Genomic DNA, 24,697 nt, shown 5'->3' with positions numbered 1-24,697 from the left:
TTGATTTTGGAAATGAAATTTAGCCTAAGGTATTACAATGTTACTGTATCATATCAATGTTAATATATCACACCTAAGAAAATGTCAAAATAAAATTTATTAAAGCGATATCAAACTGATCCAAAAAATTATGCATTCAAATTGATATCGCTACACAAAAATTCCTGAAGACCCCAGGAGGTCTTACAAACAGCTAAATTAAAACTTTCCTGTCCATATTTCTTTGTTGAATAAATATTTGATAAAATATATTTTTTAAGTTTTTGGTAGCCGGAAGACATAATTTCGGTCCGTGACTCGGTCACGGTCATCGCGGTGACATTGACACCTTTGTGATTGGAACTAAACACACATCGGGAATACAAATACACATAAATAGATTATAAAAGTTGCATGTATTGGATACAATGTATATATATATATATATATATATATATATATATATATATGCTTGAAAACCACCAATTTTCAATTTTTGTAAATATGCTACCGTAACACAGAAGGAAAATACTCTTCTGACTCTTATAGAGTCTTCTGACAAATATTCATTAAAACTTGGCTGAAGCTTATTAAAATTTGCTAAACATTTTTAAAATCTTGATTTACCAGAAAGAAATTAGAACTACATCGTTACTCTCGCTCCTTAAATTAAAATTTGTCATGTCCTAAAATATAATTGTCGTGGTTAACCATTGATTAGAGATACTCTTAAAAACTTTAAACTCAAAGGTGTATTCTTGGCCTGAAGGCATAAATTTTAAGCAATTTATGAAAGGAAGTGTTTTTACTTTTTTTCACACGTTATTAATTTATGTTTTAAGAATATGAAAAAATAACTAAAATTAAAAATAGTCAAAGTTTTAACTCCGGGTGATGATGTGAAGGATCTCAAACAATTTGCACTTGACCCGTGATTTGCTACCCATGATTTTAGCCTTCCAAAGAATTTAAAAAAAAAATATTTATATTTAACTAATAAAGCGAGTCAATTTGTATGGGTCAAATATAGTCGCTCAAGCACATATGATTTTTGGACACTAAGGATCAATGAATATGATGTCTCGTGTATTCACCCAAAGATAAGGGTTAAAATTTAAAAATTCTGTTTTACCCATTTAGAGTGCCCCAATCGCGTTCAAATGTATGACCGACCCCCACCAGCTGTGGAAGGCCAATCCACCCATGCCCGTGATTCACCCCCTGGAACCCCCAACGAGAGGTTTTTCAAAATTTAACCCTCATCTTTGGGTCAATGCACAAGAAATCAGAATTCATTTTAGAGGTATGGTTTCTTCAGCAAAGTATCTTATTTTGATTCCCAGAATCCTAAAATCATATGTGCCTAAATGACCTTTAAATCGACCCGCCCTGATAACTAATCTAAAATAATGTCGCTATCGTATGAAATATGAACAAGTCAAAATAATGTTTTTTCACAAAATATCGACTGTATGAAGAAAATATATCTTTTACAACCTTTTTTGAAATTCTCTTTTTTTTAAAAAAAGCGGAATTTGAGGATGAGCTTAGTTCATACTAAAGAGAGCTCTAAAAAAGGATGCTGTAAAATTTCAAATGAATCGGTCCAGTAGAAGTTGAGAAATCATGGGTGGGAGGAAGAAAACAGAGGAACATTATCATGCTCAAACAGCTATATCTACGAAAATATTTTAAATTTTTGGAGATATAGTTGTGAAAAATCCTCTCGTACACATATTCTCGGATAGTTAAAACTTAAAATATTTTTTAAAAAAAAAAACAAATTAAATTTTAAAAAATTCTAGACCAGAATACTTCATTAACCATTAGAAAAACCAAAATTTCTACTGAGGAATGATTTAAAACTTCGATAAAAGTCCAATAGATGTGTATTACTAACAAAAAAAAACTATTCGAAACATATAATTCTTCTTCTTTGAATATAATGTTTCTAAGAATGCTCCAAGCTAATCTTTCTCCAAATTATCACGCGGACAAATGTTTTTTCGCGCAGACAAAATTTTCTGGCACACTTTGTTCCTATATCGTAGGTTAAGATCAAACGTGTCGCCTTCGTGGGTGTGTTCATTAGAGAATCCATGGTTAGAATGTAAAACGCGTTAACCCAAAAAACTGAAAAATTAGAGAAGAGATGACAAACTCGAAGGAATCAGCGTAGCGTGCTTTGATTTCATAATTACACCGTTTTATCTGCATTTAAAAGCTGCGGATCGAATTACGGCTTTCTTATAATATGTATAATAGAAAAAAACAGTTAAACAAATTAATGCTATAGTTATACTTTAAAAATACTGGCTGAATGTTTTGCTCAAAAAACAACAAATATTTAATTTTCAAATACAATTATCCAATTTGATTATGTAATCAGAATCAGAATAATTATTTAACTATTCTGACAAAAATATATTACTCGTGATCCACAAAAAAGTTATATTTAGTCCAATTATACTAATTTTCAAAGCCAGTAAAACTTCAACCTTATATAAAATCATATATCTACTCTTCCTAATCATAAACTAAACTAAATGACTATTTTGTGCAAATAGACCTAACCTCGAGCCAAATCAAAATTTATTAAGAAAATATATAAAATTCGAGTTTTGGTATATTCTGTACCAAAAATTTAAATTCCATATTTCATAAATATTAATATATTGGGTTGGCAACTAAGTAAGTAAGGAAACAGAGGAACATTATCATGCTCAAACAGCTATATCTACGAAAATAATCTAAATTTTTAGAGATATCTCTTGTACACATATTCTTGAATAGTTAAACTTTAAATATACAAAAAAAAACAAATTAAATTAAAAAAAATTCTAGGCCAGGCTATCACTTTCAGGTGGTTTCAATTGAATTTGCAGGTTTGCTGACATAGTCCAAATATAAAATACCTTTTGTTATTGGATAATAGGCAATTCAGCTACTAATCTGTAAACAAGAGTTTTTTATCGATGGAAAGATTTTAAAGATGGAAAACCAAATTGTAATCTTTTGCCATATTTTGCTTTTTAATTTCTACAAAAGTGAAAAGGCATCTTTAGCTCAAGAAAAATTATGTTTATTATGATGAAACCTTAAAAAACAGCAGTGTCAAAGTTGGTTTGCCAGATTTCGTTCTGGTGATTTTTCACTAAGAGATGAAAAACGCTCTAGTCGTCCAGTTCAAATTGACTAAAGAGAAGTTGTCTGCATTGAACTGTCATGACCAACCAAATAATAAGCTCTGATCTCTATATTATAGGTCAACTAACAAAATTGAACAATGCAGTTAAAAACGCGGCCTGAATTGGCAAATCTTAATGGTGATTTATTCCATTATTGGCATCTCATAATTTTAACCACTCGGCAAAAATTATTGGAACTTGGTTGGAATATTTTGCCACATCCACAACATAGTCCTGCCCTTACACACGCCTTAGATCTTCACAAAACTCCTTGAATTTTAAAAAAATCAATAATGACGATGGTGTCAAATTGTACCTCATTCAGGTTTTTGCTAGTTTATAAAAGTGGGATATTAATTCTGCTTCAAGGATGAAAACTAGTAAATTTTGTTGGCTAGTGGTTAGGCTTATTTGTACAAAATAGTTTTTGAGTTTTGTTCATCTATGCTAGTAACTAATCAAAATTCACAGTGCATTTCAGAATAAAGTTATTTAGTTCAATGAAAAAAATGTCTGTTTTTCTAACAAAAATCTGCACTTTCTTAGTTGCCAACCTGATATAAAATTATATATATATATATATATATATATATATATATATATATATATATATTAGGGTGGTCCTTAAAATAGTCATTTTCGAATTTCCTTGCTCCCAGGGGCTCAAATGGTTCCAAATTGATAAAAAACAATTCTCTGAAAGTTTTAGCTCTTAATATTAACGTTTAGATAGAGCGCAACTCAATCAAACTTCGTATGGAAAAAGCATGGAAAAAATTTTGAAAATTTGAAAAAAATGTTTTAGGTATAACTTAGCGACAAATGAATGAGTTTTATTCATTCATTTGTTCGCTAAATTACATCTAAAAAACATTTTTTAAATTTTTGAAAAATTTTCCATGCTATTTCCATACAAAACTTTGATTGAATTGCGCTCTATCTAAACGTTAATATTAAGAGCTAAAACTTTCAGAGAATTGTTTTTTATCTATTTGGAACCATTTGAGCCCCTGGGAGCAAGGAAATTCAAAAATGACCATTTTAAGGACCACCCTAATATATATATATATATATACCTATCAAAGTGTAAATTATAAATTATCTGTCTATTTTCCTCGATTTGCATCCTAATTATTCGCATTAAAATTTCTAAACATTAACCAGTGATCAACCGGATAAGTCGGCCTACATCGTACCTCAAAGAAAGTGTTACAAAGTGAGATGAATTTGAATCTGTGAATTAGCTCATCAGTAGATTTATGGTAATATAAAATTGTGCTGTAAAAGTCGAAACCGGCTGTGAGGTTACCCATATGGGAGAGTTTATTTTATTTCATTCAACCTATCGCATAAAAATATCATTGATCAAAATTAGGAGTAGGGAAGACTGGGTACTGTTATAGCCATTATAATAGCTAAACTATACTGATTTTGAGATAGGGTCCAAAGGATGAAAAATGAAGTGAGTTTGTTCGAACAAGTTTCCATTATTGCATTGAGTCAGCGCCCTACATTAACATAATCTGTAGACTAAAAAGTGGCACAACCGTACCCATTCTCCCTACTTCGCATAATTTAGGAAATATATTTTATACAAAAATAAAAATTTATATATATATTTAATTAATATATGTTTATATAACAAAATTATGGCTGATCAAAAAAAAATTAGTACAACCGTAACCAGTCTCCCTACTTCGAACGATTAAGGAAGTATATTTTATACAAAAGTATTAATTTGCTTATGTTCAATAAAAATTTTCAATTTCTGCAAAAATTCTTTCACAAAAATATTTTAAATGCACGTTTATATTGTGTAAATAATTATTTCTATTGTCGATAGAACAATTAATAGATTTTTGTAAGGAATGCAAAAGTATTGCAAGAATTATTTTATGTATTCTATAAATAGATACTTCAAATGATAATTTAGTTCCATGTTGCTCTCAAACAGTGTCAAAAAACCTTCAAACTCTTAGCAAGTAGTTAATCATAAAAAACCTAACACATCATTCCCTTAGGAATGAGCATCAAAATTCATTACAGATTTTTTCGTCCTGCTTATATGGCACATATTACATTTTTTTAAAAACTCACCACAAAAAGGTATTCCTTCAGGAACCCATCGTCCATTATGACAGGCTCTCCTGGACGGCCCCAATAATTCGAACCCCCTTTCGCACTGGTACTGCGCTACAGTACCATGGGGCATGGAACTAGATTGTGAAGCCCCCGCCAGTGACGCCGAAGTGTTTGCGAACGCCACTGTACTGTGGGCGGGCGCCCCTGGAAAACTACAGTATCCCGCATTTGATAACAGTTGACTGGAGGCTGTAGAATAAAAAATATTAGTGAAAATTATTTTATTTTTTTATTATATTTATTCAACTGAAATTTCAGTTATTACTATAACTATTGAGGAATATTTAAGTTATAACTTCTCAGACACCTTCATATCAAGATTAATCTGTAACTAACACTTTGTGTTACTAAACTTTAACTAATGCTATTCAGTAAATATTTGCTCTTCAAATTATATGCAAATGTATAATTATGTATTATTAAATATTATTAATGGTAGTTGGTATAATAATATATAATAAATAAATAAATAATAATTTAGAATACTAACATGAATAGGCATTTAGCATATCTCTTACTAATTTTTATCAATTTTATATATAATGCATTAATTTGGAATCTGTGTCTTAAAATGATATAACTGATCATATATCATGATTTATAAACAATATTTGATTTCTAGTTCAAATTTCAACATTTACTTATATTTTTAATATTTTTTTTAATAATTTAACAAACTGCAAAAAAACTTAATTAAATTACGCAGAGAATATCTATCTTTATTTTTTATTCTTATTTATTTCCAACACATCGTTAAGATTAAAAAAGAACTAGATTGTGATATGTTTTACCATTGAAAAATTGTTTTTAAAAATATTAAACCATTTGTATTTTTATAAGTACTTTGGAATAAAGTTGCATTTTTTTATTAATTTTGTATAATTCTAAACGTAGTGATGAAATTATTTTAAAAAATTATGAAAATAATCCAATTAAATGCAATCTAGGCCTTGTGGGCATCAATGAGGTACTCTATATTCTATATAAGCCCAAATATACATTATGCATATTGATTTTTATTTTATAATGCTTCAATATAAAACGATCATATAAATCGCACTCCTTTTTATTTTTTCAATACTCCTTTTTACCTATGATCATCGTATATGGTCATTTAATGTTCACTAATTAAAGGATCAATTCTAAATTATTCGATCTAACAATTATTCATATACAATAAATTGTGATTATTAATAATTATTAAAATTAGCATAAATAATTACTGTAATTATATTCCAATGATAACATGAATCACAAATAAAAATTACAATTTAATTATTAAGTAACTCAAGTAAGCAATGAAACTAAATAAGTGGTAGAGAATATATCTCTATTATTAAATATTATTTAATATCATTATCAAAAATTAAGCACAATTGCATTACCATAGTATTTTAATGATAAATATATAATTATTAAATTGCAAATTTATCCAATGCTACCAGATCAATATTTTTTCTAATAGTTAATAAAAAATTTTTTTTAAATATTTAATAGTAAAAATATTTAAATTGAGGTATTTAATATAGAGATTGAAAATGCATTGGAACTGCTTTTAGCAAATATTAATTCGAAATATACTTATTATTTTATTTTATCATTGTTCACAATTTCGCCATCATCATGTCGAGACAAATAAAACTTGCACTCTTTCAAACAATATTTAAATTATTTTATTGTTGAATCCAGATTAACTTGATTTATTTTTATATAATGCCGAAAAGTGACCTCATAACAATAAAGATGTGTTCCATTGTGCATTTGTCAGAAAACAAAAGTAATTTTGTTTGTTTGCAACATCCGCGTTTTCTTTTTTCGGTTAAGAAGAAGAAATTCTGCTATTCACAGAAAAAAGTTTCAGATTCTGCAAATGAGCTTGATTTGTCATAAAAATTCTTATTTGCAAGAAAGAATACTTGTAAAAAATTATTAAAAAAACTGGTACAATTTAAAGTAATATTTCATGTACACTCTTTCTTTTCCATCTCTTTTTTCTTCTTTTTGATAATCATATTAATTTCTTGAATTTTTTATAATAAATAGTAATATCATAAATACATTTTTTATGCTGACGTAATTTTTTTTAATAACATTTTATCGTTTTTATTATTATTATTTTTTTTTTGGCTCAAATATTGATGACTTAACTCTAATTTTAGCTTCGAAAAATGGCAATCTTCATTGTCTCAATAACTACTGAATTCACTTATTTTTTATTCTTTTCTGCTTCGAATTATGTTTTCATTTTCAGTTTTTATCTTTACAACAGTTGCAATTTTTTTCTATAATTCGACGTATTTTGTAGTTAAGTTTTTATTTTATACATGCGTTGTAGATTCCTTCTTATTTATGTTATTACATAAGATTTCAAACCAAGTTTTCCTAATAGATATTTTTGATGCTTCAATATTATATAAATTATTATTTGTGCTTCTTCAATAGATATTATCTACTTTTCCTAGATGTTTTATGACATCTATCACGTATTCATCATTTTTACTATGATAGCAAAAATGGCTAGTACTAGCCAAGATCAGTCCGTGAGCTGTATTAAACTCTAACTCGATTAGACAAGAATAGTGTGAGAGATTTCCCATTGCCTATTTGGCTATTTTGAATTGAAAACATATTTTTGATCTATATTTTCAAGTGAAAATGAACATCACTACTGCACGATGTCAGGTTGGGCTTGACCATTACACCATGGAACATCTGGTATTTATAATACTTTTAGCATAATTTTTCATAATATTCTTCACCAACTTTTATTACATTATTACTGACCATTACACCGTGGAACACCCTATACATAAAACTTTTAGTATGATTTTGCATAATATTATTCACCAGCTTTATTACATTGTTACTGACATCATGGAATACTCAATATACATGATATACTTTTAGTATTGATTTTTGAATTGCTGACGATAATATTAAGATGCACTTTTCTCGATAAAATTGATGAATTATAAACCAGGCAAATAAATTTAGATTTAATAGTCTTATAATACCATTTTTCAGATTTGATTCAAAGAGACACTTCTAATTAGTTGTCTTTGCTTAAAAACTAACGTTATATTATTAAATTTTCCCTCATATTTATAAGATAAAGTAAATCTCATATATTCATACTATCCACACTCCAACACGTAGTTATTTTACAACTTACATAAAAGTTCTGCATTCTCATTTCGCTGGCACAAAACGGTTTTAGCATTGTCGCAAATTTTTCTATTTTTGCGAATAAAATAAAAGTCGCGAGTAAAACAAACTTTTCTACATGTATTATGTTTCTCGTTTTCCATTTTTTGTTGTTGCCGGAATCATCGAAGCAAATAGGCGAGCATCTAGGTCGCCAGCCGAAGAACAAATATTGTGTACTACATTATGGATACATATACGCATCTGCCATTCAACAGAAGCGCATTCGAAATTATCAAAAACTTACTTTCAGTAATCGAAATTTGGACAAAAAAAGAGAAAACGTAAGTTAATCAAAAGTTGAAAACCAAGCATTGTATATTGAAGAAAAAAGTTGCTACATTTTGCAAATGTTTCAAAATTTGTTTGCAATTCAAAGATTTTTTTATTGGCTTGGAACATTTAGCCATACTTACATTATTTTTTATATATATTATATACTATCTTTTTATATCCTAAATTATTCAATTTTCTTTATAACTGTCTTCTTTATTCTTCTTTTTTTCTGACTTTGCTTCTTCCTAATATATTATATACTATCTTTGTATATCCTAAATTATTCAATTTCCATTATAACTGTCTTCTTTATTCTTCTTTTTCTTCCAACTTTGCTTTTTCTTAATATACTATACTATCTTTGTATATCCTAAATTATACAATTTCCTTTATAACTGTCTTCGTTATTCTTCTTTTCCTTCTAACTTTGCTTTTTCTTAATATATTATATACTATCTTTTTATATCCTAATTTATCCAATTTCCTTTATAACTGTCTTCTTTATTCTTCTTTTTCTTCTAATTTTGCTTTTTCTTAATATATTGTATACTATCTTATTATATCCTAAATTATCCAATTTTCTTTATAACTGTCTTCTTTATTCTTCTAACTTTGCTTTTTCTTAATATATTATATACTATCTTTTTATATCCTAAATTATCCAATTTTCTTTTTAACTATCTTCTTTAGTCTTCTTTTTCTTCTACTTTTGCTTTTTCTTAATATATTATATAATATCCTAAATTATCCAATTTTCTTTATACCTGTCTTCTTTATTCTTCCTTTTCTTCTAACTTTGCTTCTTCTTCTGACTTCTAATTCTATTCTTTCTCAAATCAACAAGTAGCTAATATAATATAAGTACCTAATTGCAATTCAATAAATAAATTAATAATTCTATGTCAGTGCCAGGACTCGAACCGAGTATGTCTATTCCCGAGTATATTATGATGAAATGAATTCCCGCCACAATTCAAAGATTTAAACTAGACAACAAATTCATTAAATGCATTACAGTATAATTGTGAATCAAATGAAAAACATTAAGTATCGAAACAGTGAAAATATCTATAAGTAATTAGATGCTTAAGTAAAAAAATATATTTATAAGTAATTAGATGCTTGGAAAAAAATCTTGCTCATATAGAGTTAGGTTGTAATATAATCACAAATGCGCCACGACTAAATCTTGTCAATAAACAAATAATTATTAAAAGAATATTGAATGAATGTTTTGATATCACATGTTTCAAAAAGGAGTATCCGAGGAAAAGTATTGCTATTTTTAACTGATTTTTCTATTCATCTTTTCTTCTAAATCTGATCTTCTCTAATTCTAATCTTGCTGATCTTCTCCAATTCTAGGTTTGCCCTTCTTCTTACTTCTAACTTTATTCAAATTCCACTAAAGAATACAAGTATTTAATTTTAACTGTTTTAAATTCTACTTTTTACTTTTATTTCTATGCAATTTTAAATTAACAATTCGAATTCTATTTAATTTTAACTCAACATTTGAAATTCTATGTCGTTGCCAAGGATGGATCCGAGGATCGCTGGCGTTTGAGTCGGAATCGCTACTGACTGAACTATTCCGCAGAGGTCTGTCACAGAAACTATTCCGAGGTGGTCTGTCTCTTATGAAAAAATCTTACACAACTGCTCCTTTATTATTTCATGTTAAGCCCGACCGAACATTTTTATAATGCATATAAAATCGCGTTCCGACACTGCATTTGCACTTGTTGGGATCTCCGGCGAATACTTTGCGGCAATTCTTCGAGATTACGCACAATAGGGCATCATAATAATGAACACAAATGCAACAATACCTTTCAAAGCATTGGTTATGACAGATGTTATTTACGGTGAAAAGTATTAACATTAACACAGATATTTTCTCCAATATATTGTAGTAGCATTGCCATCATGACTCTGCCCCGGAATCATATATATAATACGAATACCATTTCTAATGTAAGAAAAGTGGCTACAATGTAATATATATGTCAAAGTAAATATGGATGTTGAAATGGTTAAGTTTTCTTTTAATTATTAAAAAACTTGTTGAAAGATATCAGTTAGAATATGGTCGAGTTGTTTACGATTGTGTTTGTGAAACAAATGAGGCTATGGGAATAGCCTTATACTTCTATACAAGAATATTCATTAATTTTAAAATACATTTAGATGAATACACATTACATTGACCATTTTGCTCGAAAAAGCTATTGTTGTAAATTGCTTTAAATTATTTTAATGAATCGTTGTACTTTGTACCATAAATAAGAAAACAATAAAGTTTCTAGATTTCGTTAAATTAAAATTTAAAAGAATTGAAATTATTTTGTCAGGTGCAATTTAATTCTACCATATAGTTGAAAAAAACATATTAAAAGTGTTATTAAAAGAAATATTAGATATTATAATATATTAAATTAAATTATAAATAGAACAAAATTGTTCAAAAATCTTCATCGACGATTTCTATGAATTTATCGATGTTTTTGAAAACAAGCATATATGAATTTTAACTATTTTAAGAAATTGACTATCTAAAAAAATGAAAAATCTTAAATCTCAATATAATAATATTTGGAAACACCACATTGAATTTTCACTGAATTGAATCCACAGATAAATTAACTAGTGGTGCATGGTATCGTGCCTTAAGGCAACTTGCGAGAACTTTCCGTATCAAATTAAAATTTCGCTAATCTGCACATCTCCCCATCAATACGAATCGAATGTTTTTTTTTTTGAATTGTTCAAATCGGTTGATCCATGTTCCCGAAATCGTCGATGAAAATTTGTATCCGCATACATACGAACACACACGCGCACACACACACATACATCCATTTTTTCTAAGGTATGCCAGAATGAAACCTTTGTTAATATATATGTAATTGTAAAGATTTTTCACCTGCTCTACTTTGGAGTATCTCAACATAATATTAATAAATTAAAAATAATTTTAAATATGTGATTTTAGTAATATTATAAATAATTATGTATTTATTCGAAAAATTAAATTCTCTCAAATTTTCTGTTTTAAGGTTTTCAAAATATATAATATTTCTTTTATTTCAAAATATAATAATTAAAATACAATAGATATTAACAGATGTACACCCCCAAAAATTTTGACAAAAGTTTGATTTTTATTTTATACTATGTACAAATAAATGATATATATTTCTTATTGGTGAAAATAAAATAAGCATGCAAAATGTTGAATGGATAAGTATTGAAATATAATTTTAGAACTGAAATATAAATGTACATGGAATTCGAAACAAAATATGAACTATATTCATTACAGTTATAAGGCGAACTGATGAAGGAATTACGATTGTAAATAGATATGATACAAAGACTAATATGAAAGACTGGTGATTTTGAAAATATAAATGATTTTGGATGAAATATAAATATAGAAAATCGAGTTAGTATAAGTTTAATAAAGTAAAATAGAGAACTTTCTTCATCTAGTTTAGCTTCCTATTATTATTACCCAAAGTACCAAAAGCATGTATACGTATGTGCCACATAAACTTAATTTCATATACAATGTATACATACTTTGTACGCAAATACATAAGTAACCTATATTTATATAAATTCATTTTACCTCAATTCGTAATATGTGGTCAAACGTTATTTTAGATCCGATACTAAAGATATTATGTTACCTTAACCAGTTATGTAAGAAACCGTTGCTTAACAGTTGATCAAAAAATATATGTACCGTGTATTAATAATATTCAAATGCAACAAACATTCTACGAAGTGTAGCTGCCACCATTCGACGCCAATGAGTACCGTAAACCCATTCAATAACCAACTGATCGATCGACAGAAAAAACAGTCAAATCGAGAGAAATATGCAAAGAATCTTGCAGAAAAAATGATAAACGACAGTTAGGATATCGATGCTGTAAAAAAGATTTGTTAAAAAAATGACACCGACTGTTATCAGAATTGGATATACTCATTTTTATCTCAAGTTCTTCAGCAATCATTATAATATACATTTTATAGTTAATAAGATAGAAACTCAAGACAACAAATGAAAAAGTCCTGAGAAGAGTGAGCAAAGAAATGACTCTACTAAGCACAATCCTGGAAAGAAAAGGAAACTGAATCGGACCCATTGTGCAAAAAAAGTGTCGAAGTCCTACACGGCGTCGTCGAGGGCAAAATAGAAGGACTGAAGGGATTGGGAAGAAGAAGAATGCAGATGATTGATGACTGAGGAAGCATAAAAGCAGCAGGAAAGAAAAATGCTTACAAACAAATATAAAGTTAATATAATTAATTATTATTATTATTATTATAAATTACGAGATTGTCCTTGGTTAAACATAATTGGTAGGTAGCCAAGGAACTAACAAATTTGAATTACAATAAAAATTTTTATTGTGATATTCGTAACAATTATGATAATAATTGTGAATGAAGTGTCAATTATTTCACTTTTACAGGGTTCGTAGCACTGTGGTAAACTACTTCGCGTTTAAGACAACTTGATATCAAACAGAGATATTCATTTTCACTTGAATATAAATATATATATATATATATATATATATATTTATATATATATATAGATAAAAATATGTTGTCAAGTAAAAATAGCCCTTCCAGCATTGGTTAAAAATGTATATCATCACTATTAGAAATTATAATAGAAAGAATATGAAATTGGCATCTAAAAAAATCCACGTAAGTAGTAGTAGGAAAGAAAAATGCATAAGAACAAATATAAAGTGATTAATAGTCATTAATTAATCGTAATAAAAGGGATATGGAAATAATAAATGAAGAAAGGAAAAAAAATCATTGATTTTGTGGTGCTCTCATACCATGAACCTGGCTTCGGGTAGACTACTATTTATTATCTTTATCATTAACAACTAACAGATTTAAATTACAATGAAAATTTTTGTATAATTGTAATATTCGTAACAATTATGATGATAATTGAGAATAAAATGCCAATTGTCTCACTTTTAGAGGATTCGTAGCACTGTGGTAAACTATACTGGCTTCGCTTTTAAGACAACTTGATATCAAACAGTGATATTCATTTGCACTTTAATATATAGATGAAAATATGTTGTCAAGTAAAAATAGCCCTTCCCACATTAGGTTTAAAATGTATATCATCACTATTAGAAATTCTAACCAAAAGTATGGTATATCAAATTGGCATCTAAAAATGGCCATGTAGTTGAGAAGTATCATAGCAAAACCTTTTAATTAACTTTTAAAAAAAAACTGAAAAAAATAACTTGCCAGTAACATGATTTTCTCTACAACTTACATTGAATTTAAGTTAAGAACAATTCAGTACACATCACTATGATTATGATTAAAAAATATAAATACTTAGAAAAATATGATTTTAAATTGGTGCATATGATTCTGTATGTTTAAAAATTGATATGTTTGTGAATGATAAAAGTAAAACCAGGTGTTAACGTTTTGTCTTAAGGCCCAGTTGAACAACAATTGAATCTTTGTTAAGATTTTGAAAAAGTAAAACTTTTTAATTGTTAATAATGAAGAAAGAACAGATCTTTACCACAACACAATTCCTGGCAGAAATAAAAATAGTTTGTTCTGAAAATATATTATATTACATTATATATATTATATATTATATTATATATAAGTAATATCTTTCGAGTAATTTTTGATCAGTTAAAAACTTTATGGAAAAAAATTGTTCGCACTTTTAATTTTACTTATAAATGCAATGAAAAAGCTCAACCAATCTAGCAAACCAACCAATTTAGCAAAACTAACCATAGCAAGGTCTTTCCAGGAAATGCTACAATAAAGTCAAAACCTGCACATTTTGAAAACTTACACATTATTATTTTTTTGAGATCTATCTATTATTTAAATACATTCACAAAAATTATTCGTTATGAAAAAATATTGGCTATAATTTCTATATTCCAGATGCATTATTTTGTTGAACATAAAATATAGAAAGAAGAGCAATAAAAATACTCAATTTAATTAAATTATTTTTATTTGATAAAGCTGTGAAAGTTTTTCATTGTTTGTACTACACGTTAAAATTATTACCTTTCAATGTGTCATTTGAATCATAGTCTATTTTTTTTAAGAAGAACAAATTATATCGGATAATAAAATAAGATAAGACACTAATCCTCGCAAAAGTTCGCATGAAAATTAAAAGTGTATAAATACTCGATTATCTCCACAGTGTAACTGGTGCATTGAAAGGCGAGTAATTAAATTAAATAACAATAAATTTCGAAACAAACACGCAGATTTTAAGAACACAATAGCATTTGTTTTATCTGTTAATGACGATTTAATCGCTTCAAATCAGTTTCTTTTTCAACCGAATGAATGGAAAGAGAGGATGGTTTGTACGAATGCGTGAGAAATCGTCACTTCATGTAATTATTGAAAAATAGTCATTAAAATTTTATACTGAAATAATATTTTTCTATTGAAAGAAATGTAGAGACATTGTTATTTGCAATCTTTGACGTTACCAATTTAACGATACGATATTTCATCTTTTGGTATGTTATATGCATAATCCATAGTGTGTACCATCATTGGAACAAGTTAATACTTGATTTATTTATTAACACAAATTATAGAAGGTCATTATCTTTAAATAGAGCTTTAGTAATGCAACCTGTACAATCAAAAATTGTTTTTTTTATAAAAATATGCAAAATGTTTTATTTTTTGTTTGGTTAGACTTTTTATTAAAAAACTAATAAATTATTAAAACTATAAAATTAATATACAATTATGGAGCAACATATTACATGTACTTATTTATAAATGATTTTATTGATATGAACCGAAAATTAAACTCATAATATATCTTTCACATACATCACTTGTACACTTTATAGTTATTTTCAAATAGAGATGTGCCTATTTACAAAACCTGTAGAACAGGAAAAAAATCAATTTAATAGATTTTGCCGTAAGATGAAAGTAAAATTATCTTGAAATTATCAAATGAAAGCTGCCAACTAACATCATTCTATACATTCGATTATCTATATTTTTGATTTCTTTAATTATTGATCACAAATTTGAGATTTACCAGCCGTAAAATAGCTCAATGTTATGGCAAGGCTATGTTACGCTGCGTTTTTCATATAAAATGATACTAAAAACTGTAAAAATGCTATGTGGTTGCTGTGCATACAGCTTATAAAACGCATGAAAGTCAAAAAATTATAAGTGGATCTTTCTGATGTGTTATAATAGCATATAAGTGAAGTTACATTTTAAGTGTAAAACGCTTGGTCGCACCAGAAATACATAGTATTTTTACAGTTTTTAGTACCATTTTATATGAAAAAAAACGCAGCCTAACAGCAGCCATGTTTAACATTGTTCTATTTTACAGCAGAATTGGCCGGTGATCCTCACACTTATTTCTAACAAACACACAGTTTGCAAAAAATTATTTGTTATAAAAATATAAAACAATACTAAGTTCAAATGCAAATAAATAAGTTAATTATATATGTTGATATTAAAATATATGAGTAATATTTTGGAGGGTATATGTCACAAACTGTTTCGTTATCAGTGGATATGATATAAATCAAGGATATAAATAAAAAATTAATCAATTTTATTAGGTATGAACTCTCAACTGGAGCTCATATAATATTATTGGCAGAAGGATGACTTGTCAACTTAAGATCCTACCTTTGTTATGCCAAACTCTTTCACAAATCAAGTTTTAGCTCAAATTGAATTATGAACAAAACCAGGACAATATGCAATTGATATACGAGATATACATGATACTCAAAAAAACTCGGTGAGGAAGTAGCAACTTTACACTTAAATCATTTAGAAGTTAAATTGACTAAACTCACTCTAAGATTGAAGAATAAACAATTTGAAGTACATTAATAATTTAGCATAGCAATGTAGCTCCAAGCAGTTATGGATTATATAGAGATTATAGGTGTAATGAATATAAAAAAATTTGGGAAAAGGGATTATGCAAAGTAAGAGCCTGAATTCATCTTACATATATATATACGAGGTCTGTTCAAAAAGTACCCGGAATTTTCGTTTTTTCAAAAAAATATTTATTTATTCGTCTACATTAATGTGGTCCCCTTCAAAGTAGTCCCCCCCAGATATAATACACTTATGCCAGCGTTTTTTCCAATTTTCGAAGCACCCTTGATATTCACTTTTTGATATGTCCTTGAGCACTCTCAGCGATTTTCTTCAATCGAGGAAAACCGCCGTCCTTTCATGGGTCTCTTCAACTTTGGGAATAGGAAAAAGTCACACGGAGCCATATCTGGTGAATTTTTGCACTTTGCAACTTTATTTCATTTTTTATGCAAAATTTAATACAAATTCTTTGACTTTTCAATTCTTCCATTGTAAAAATCGCCGAGCTCAGAAAAACACGTCGAACCTTAGCGACTACCACAGACAAAGTAAACAGTGAATATAGCTGAAAATTTCATCATACTTTAGGGGCATGTATACCAACACAATAAAAAAAAAATTTTGACAATCAGACACTCCAGACCCGCGAAATTTAATTATTAGTAATTCCGGGTACTTTTTGAACACACCTCGTATATATATTTCAATATTCATTCTGTAGATCCACTGATGATGACATAAAATACTATGTCGAAACGTTTGGAAAAATTAAAGATTAACTTCTAAATCTTTGCCTTTTATTTGATGTATGCCCTTGAAGAACTTACTCATATTTCTCAACATCAAAATTAACTACTTTAATATATATATATATAATATATATATATATATATATTTATACATATTTATATATAATATATATATATATATATATATATATATATATGTATGTATGTATATTTATGTATGTTTGTATGTATGTATGTATGTTTGTATGAAGTTGTGATATATGTCTTCGCACATCTTTCTTACTTCAAATATAATGAGTTTATAGACAACCGTGTGTGCATTTTATAAAATAGATTGATAGTCAAATGAAGAAGGCATGTAAAAAGTCCTAACGACTTAGAATAATTCTCCTCCTGTTTTCCCAAGAATCCGTGATAATGACAATGTCGAAGGTTTGCTATAAATCTATCGAACTGGAGGCATAATGAGTAACGGTTCTTCTACCGTTTGTTTTGCTTTGTGACACCTATAACCTACCTCATATGACTGGAAATATTTATGCATTTATACATATATTAACATGGACGTGTTGGAGAACTTGCTTCTAGAAATTTCGTCGAAAACTACATGGGGATCCATACTGATTGGACATAAAAGTGGAGAAGTCGTAATCCAAATTTAAGGAAAATTAGATCCAAATCAGTTTTCTCATCGATGTTAAACAACAAAACGTATTGCTAATAAAAAAATGGTGATATATGACATTGTCCCTTTGCTCAAACTTCAGGTATAGAGGAGAATGAGTTATCAGGAGAATGAAATTAATTAACAAATTGAAATTTCTACTAATTTAGAATTTTACATGGCTATGGAAAATGAAGAAAATAATATATAAAACAGAAACTTTACCACTTCAGGTCAACTGCAAAATGAGTCGGACTCTAATCAATTAATCAACTTAATCTGACCCACATATAGTAATACAATATATGTTAAAATTATTGAAAATTTCAACAAAAATTATATAAAATTATAAAGTTCCTTTTGTATCAATTAAAATAAATTACAATTTTTTTAACCATATGCAAAAGCATTCACATAAAAATATTTAAAATTGATACCAAAAAAATTGGCAGAATTGGTATTGTCTAAGTATAATATAAATTATATATTGAGACGATATTCTAAATTGCGTCAAAAGTGGCAAATAGTTCTAAAAATTTGTATTAACCAAAAATTAATCTTACTATATTAATAATATTTTGCAAAATGATACCCACTAGTGTATGACTTTTATTATTATATATGTTTTGTTTAAAAACGTTTCATATATAATAATACAATTTTTTATTGCTTAAAAAATTTTCCAATAAAACTTATTGATATTTTTAACTCGAACATATTATAAGTAGGTGGTCCTCAAATAAAAAAAATGTCAAATTAAATTAGTTTTGAAAATTGTGAACAGATAGGCATAAATACAATGAAACAATTGTAATGAAATTTAGCTCTTTTAGTACAGAATTAGAACTAAATAGTATTATAAATCATCTGATAAAAATATTTGTTATTTTGACCCTTAGAGATGAAGCATGTGCATATTAAATACAGGGTAGTATTTCATACAATTTTTTATCATTTTTTAGAGTCTATATCTAAAAAAAATATATAAAAAAACCGCGATGATGATGCGTTCAATTCACTAGACTATAATTTAAATTAAAATATATTTATGTCTTGTTATAAAAACCACGAAAAATTTTAATGTTATTAAGATTTCGTTAATGAAGCATATTCTAATATATAGCATTAGTAAATTGATGATTGCACAGAGCTTTCAAAAAAAGTATTTGGACAAAATACTTGGACTTGAAAAATATTTCAATTTACCTATGTTATGGCATCTCTAAAATGCTTGTATAAATTAGTTCGTTATAATATAAAATTAAACCAAACGTGCAAAACATTTTGATAATGAATAATAATTTTTTTCGTTCTTGTTATAACAAATCGAAATTTTTGTCGTTATCTGTTATTCATATGGTGGAATGAAATTCGTAACAAAAATATTTGGTTACAATATAAAGCAATTATATCCTGTTTATGAAATAAATTAGATAGCATTTATTTGAAATTAGATTAGAATGAATTTGATAATTTATATTACTTGAAAAATATGTTATTCATTTCAGAAGCTTTTGTTAAACACCTATATTAGTTTCGAGTTTTTATTATTAGTTATTATCATATATGTATAGAAAAATATAGTATTAATAATTTATTTTTATGTTATTTAATCTAACTAATATTGAAATTGCATAAGAAGCGTTTTTTTTATTGCCCTTTTTGCAACTATTGAAATTTTAGTTTAACTTTGATTTGATTTAATATTTCAGAACAATAACATAATATTTTAATAGTATTATATTTATAATAAATAATTGTTTTACATTTTATATTAGCTAACTTATATACAACAGATTACAATAAGAGTGATGTTTTAAATTAATTAATAACTTGTAAAATGATGAACTGAAGAAAGAGGTGAAGAAGCAATAAGTTTGACTTGTAAAAGAGCAGACAGTTTACAAATTATTTTTTATTTATAATTTTATATTTTTATTTATATTTTTTTTAAATTTATAATTTCGATACAAAACTGAATAGCGCTCTATCTAAAAGACAATATTAAGAGCTAAAACTTTCAGAGAACTGTTTTTCATCAATTTGGAACCCTTTGAGCCCTTAGGAACAAGGAAATTCGAAAATGTATAAAATGCATACAAATATAAATAAAAATTATGCTCATAATAATTGCATTTAGCATTGAAGGAATTATATAGCTTTTATTTCGAAAAATTCTTTAAAATGAAAAATGAGACATAAGGTATGTTTGCCCCCGAAAAAGACACAAATGAATTTTTTTTATAAAAAATGGCAAAACAATATTTCTATATTTAGGCAATAGCAGGGAAATTTTTCTGAACATATTTCGTTAGTTGGTTGTTTGCCATGTGCTATGTTTTTACTGAAAGTAAAAAAATACTAATATACTTATAAGCTTACTTCAGCTACTGCGATGCTGAATGGGTTATTTCACTCGATGATGCATTTAATACAGCTCAACAATAAATCATTAAAGATACGTGCGCTGTTTTTCAGCTTGATAATTAGATGTAACAGAGTAGCATTTTTGTTTAAATCTTTATTTATATGTATAACATAGTAACGCATGATCGGATACAGCTATATATATATATATATATATATATATATATATATATGTATATAAACTTCATATTCTCAGTAATAAATCAGTTAGCAGATATTACTTGTAAGAAGTTCCAACAAGCATGTAGTATGTTGAGAATGGACACAACACCCTTTCACTGTAGTGAAAGCAAATCAGCCTTATAGAAGGATATTGAAATAATAGTAATAAATGTATATTTATAATTTAATAAAATTTATAAATTATACTTAATCATTCATAAGTTTAATATTGATGGTATAAATTATAACCAATTAACTTCATATAAACTAATAGTTGTTTTCTTCAGTATATCATTATTATTATTCATATCTTATCATTTTCATATTTTATATCATATTTTTGGCAGTTAATTATATTGACAATTTAAAATAAATTATTACTCATTAATATTTCTAAATTCTTTATATTATAAATTCTTTATGTTATTAATTATTAATCTCATCGGTCATCTATTGTATTTGATAAATCTCTACAATAAATTTATAAATATTTATTTAAAAATCAACTGACAAAATTAATAACAGAAGTAGATATTATTTTTAATATCGTTATACAAGTTATATTATTTAATTAAATGTTTAGATAAGCTGAATGTTTAGTTGTGCTATTTTTTATTTTTATGATTATTATTATTAAGTGCGAAAAAAGCTCAATAGTCATTAAATATAAAATAAATATATAAATATAATAAATTTAAACGGCATTTTCATATAAATTTTAGTAAAGTTTCATGAATTGTAGTATTAACGCAAAAAATGCTATCTGCCAAAATTTACCGGCTTTTATTTTCACACTTTTTTAAATTTTGAATATTATAACAAAAATTAAATTACCAACATAAAAGTCATTTTACCAAATCCTGATTATTATTTATTTCATATTATTATTTTATTATACTAAACTCATACGTATTGATAATAGGTAATTGCTAAAATCTTAATCGAGTAAAGAATGAAATCAATGAAAGTTTCAGAAATGAAGAACTTTTAACTTCTGTTTTTTCGTATTGATACAAAATATAATAATGAAAAGAAAATATTTTTTTCTAATACAAGGTCCACCAAATAACTTTTTTGTTAAGAAAATGCTATAAAAAACTACTAAAATATTTTCCCAAAATTCCTTTTTTATTTGAAAGTACAATGCTACCGGTTAATAATAGAAAATAATTTCATTCAAATCCGTAAATATTCAGGAGTTTTTTTTAATAGAGTTTTCAAAAAAAAAATATTTTTTTGACAGACCTTACTGTAATTACAGAATAGATAGCACAGTGTATACTTTATAGAATAGTTAGACATGAAGTATTTATCATTTATGATTTATTTTTTTCTCGAATAGTAAGAAAATGTATTGTAAAATAAATAATGTTCAAAAATCATTTTTCTAATACGTAAAATGGAATATATAAATAATCTAAGTATTGATGGTTCAGTACTCGATTTAAGTCAAAACTCTGTTCACACTCATTCGATTCAGAATGGCTTAAAACGTCGAGAAAAAATGAAATTAGAGAATCCGATTTTTTTAAAAAAACAGACACAACCTAAAATATTTTAATTACAAACAATACGAAAATATTGAAAAAATTAATAATTTGACTAAATTATGCTCAAAAATTATTGGTTTTTGATAATAGATTTAATTAAATATTTTTTATTAATTTTACCGCTGTATTAAGTCCACATACTAGGTTGTAAAGTCGAGTTTTGAAAATTTGTCTCTAATAGAATTAAGATGGTTTGCTTAATATACAAGGTATTTTTCACATAGAGAAGAAAGATGAAGTGAGGTATTTGAAATTTAAGGAAATCAAGTAAATGTGGTAAAAGTGTTGAGCTTTTAGACATGACAATTATGTTTATGCTGTTGACAATATTAAATATAATTCAGATCTATGGTAGTAACTCACCGCAATTTATAATCAAAAATAAAACCACACACACCGTCCACGAATGTCTCAAACCAAATTTATCACACATTTTACTACTAAATTTCAAAAAGTCAAACTAATATATATTTTCGAAAAGCGCGCACTATACAACTCTCTTTGATTCAGTCAATCAGATTATGCTTAAACACACATTTTAATACAGAACACATTTCAATAAAAGCACGATTTCTTAAACACTATAAATTTTCCAGCAATGAAAATTTTCAAACAATAATTTACCACTAACAATTCATAAAAACCAATGTTTTGTTTTAAGTATTTCTTGCGTATTTAATGTTACCATTAACACTATTTTATCGTATGCCGAGTGTTTTATTCAATGTCTGAGAGATGTTTTTCACGAGCGTTCCACAAGACCGCTGACCGCGTTATGAAAGTAGCCGTTGAGCGCTTTCTTCGTACAGGTACAGGTGTACGAAGGCAAAACCGCATTAGCTGTCGACGGCATTTGGAAGGGGCAACTCAATAAGATTCATTCCGATACATTATATTAAACCGCTCTAGAATCAAGCTAAGATGCCTTCGATGTCTTCTTATTTCTTTCTTGGACGTTGCACGAAATTTCTGCATAGAATCGCTTCCGCATTGCAAAATTAGGAAGGAAATCAATCATTCGGAGACGATATTATGCATATCATCGTTAACAGGTTGAGAAAATTTGGGTCGTCATTTTAAAGCAATGTGATTTTCTCAAATATTTTATAATTACCTATTACATCAACGAAAACGTGATTTTTCTTTTTGATACAGGGCTCAAAGGTTCGCGGGTAAGAAGGTCCACCAATATCTAAAAACCAATTAAGTTCGGAATTTTGAAGTAAAACTTCTATAGGGTAAAAATCCGTACAAGTGCAACGGAAGTGCGTTACGGCAGAGTTCTATACGGGTCGATTGTGATTAGTCGTCGCGTATGTGAATAGAGATCTGTCGTTGTAGGCATACCGGCATCAACAAGCAAATCGGCATAGATAAATAAACATTTTACAATTACATCGTAGTACAAATCTTGATTTGATGAAAAATGCCTGAATCAGAAAAATATTTCACCCTGTTCCTTGAAAATAATAAAATAAATTAAACATTTGAGCCGTGTACTAAACGTAAGTTTATTGATTAAAAATTATTTCTTTATTATTCGTAGTTTCTATAAATCTTTGAAGTTATTAAAATAGAAAATATTTTTTAGGCAAGACAGATATTAAAGCTGTTCAAAAAATAAGATTATATCGCCAGGGAAAAAATGAAAAAAATACAAGCAGTCAATAAATGTATGTTAATTTTAATTACATAAAGTTCTTCAAACACAATTATATGATGAGTAAAGTTGCGAAAATAATATTTTTTTAGGCGTTGTTTAACATAATCCACTGTGTGAACGAATATTATAGAGTTTATTAATCAGCAATTACTTCATTTCTCTAATGAAGGTTCATTTCTAAATGCTAATTACAATGGCAAACCAATCATGTCATATTTGAAGTATGACTTTAATTACATTATTGTTTTTAAATATTATACATATTTTCATTGCTATTATAAATATATAATTGTTTATAATTTATCATTATATAAATGTGTATAATGGTTGACATTAATACATGTATGCATCACGAGTGTTACCATATTACTAATAAACATTATTCAAAATTGTTATATGATGTATTTATTTTCACTTACATGCTATCTTTTACAGTAGCAAATAAGTTTTACTTCAATTGCGTGTGATCCTTACGCGCACTCTTTTTTTAACAATATTTACAAGTAAAGAGAAAAAGATTTATAACTAGCTATCACCTTGATTCGCTATCAGGAAATAAATGGCAATGTTTAAAAATCAATAACAAAAGTATTTTCTTTCGTTGTTTTTTTTTGGTTGTGAGCCCCATTGTTTAGTTTACGAAACCTGAATATAATTTCTAAGTATTGTTAATAATAATAATAATAATAATTTAATTGTTTTATAAAATGTTTTTTTAATTTTAAGTTAGATTCAACAGTTCTTTTTATATAACC

The 24,697-nt window shown here is 27.0% G+C and overlaps 1 protein-coding gene across 1 annotated transcript in view; it reads right to left on the bottom strand.

Moving 5' to 3' along the window:
- The window catches only part of LOC113374750 (CUB and sushi domain-containing protein 3), a 133,990-nt gene extending 127,580 nt beyond the window's left edge, over window positions 1-6,410 (bottom strand). The window contains exons 1-2 of the mRNA XM_026614722.1: window positions 6,401-6,410; window positions 5,265-5,498 (exon numbers count right to left, since the gene is read on the bottom strand). Coding sequence (XP_026470507.1) covers window positions 5,265-5,498; window positions 6,401-6,410 — 244 coding nt within the window. The remainder of the gene's footprint in view (window positions 1-5,264; window positions 5,499-6,400) is intronic.
- Between the last annotated feature and the right edge of the window lie 18,287 nt (window positions 6,411-24,697).

Source organism: Ctenocephalides felis, unplaced genomic scaffold, assembly GCF_003426905.1.
Source record: "Ctenocephalides felis isolate EL2017-DRISC unplaced genomic scaffold, ASM342690v1 CF-g0.4_SCAFFOLD_01886, whole genome shotgun sequence".
In the NCBI taxonomy this organism is placed as follows: domain Eukaryota; kingdom Metazoa; phylum Arthropoda; class Insecta; order Siphonaptera; family Pulicidae; genus Ctenocephalides; species Ctenocephalides felis.
The sequence above is the reverse complement of the archived record's forward strand: the minus strand, read 5'-3'. Positions and strand labels throughout refer to the sequence as shown.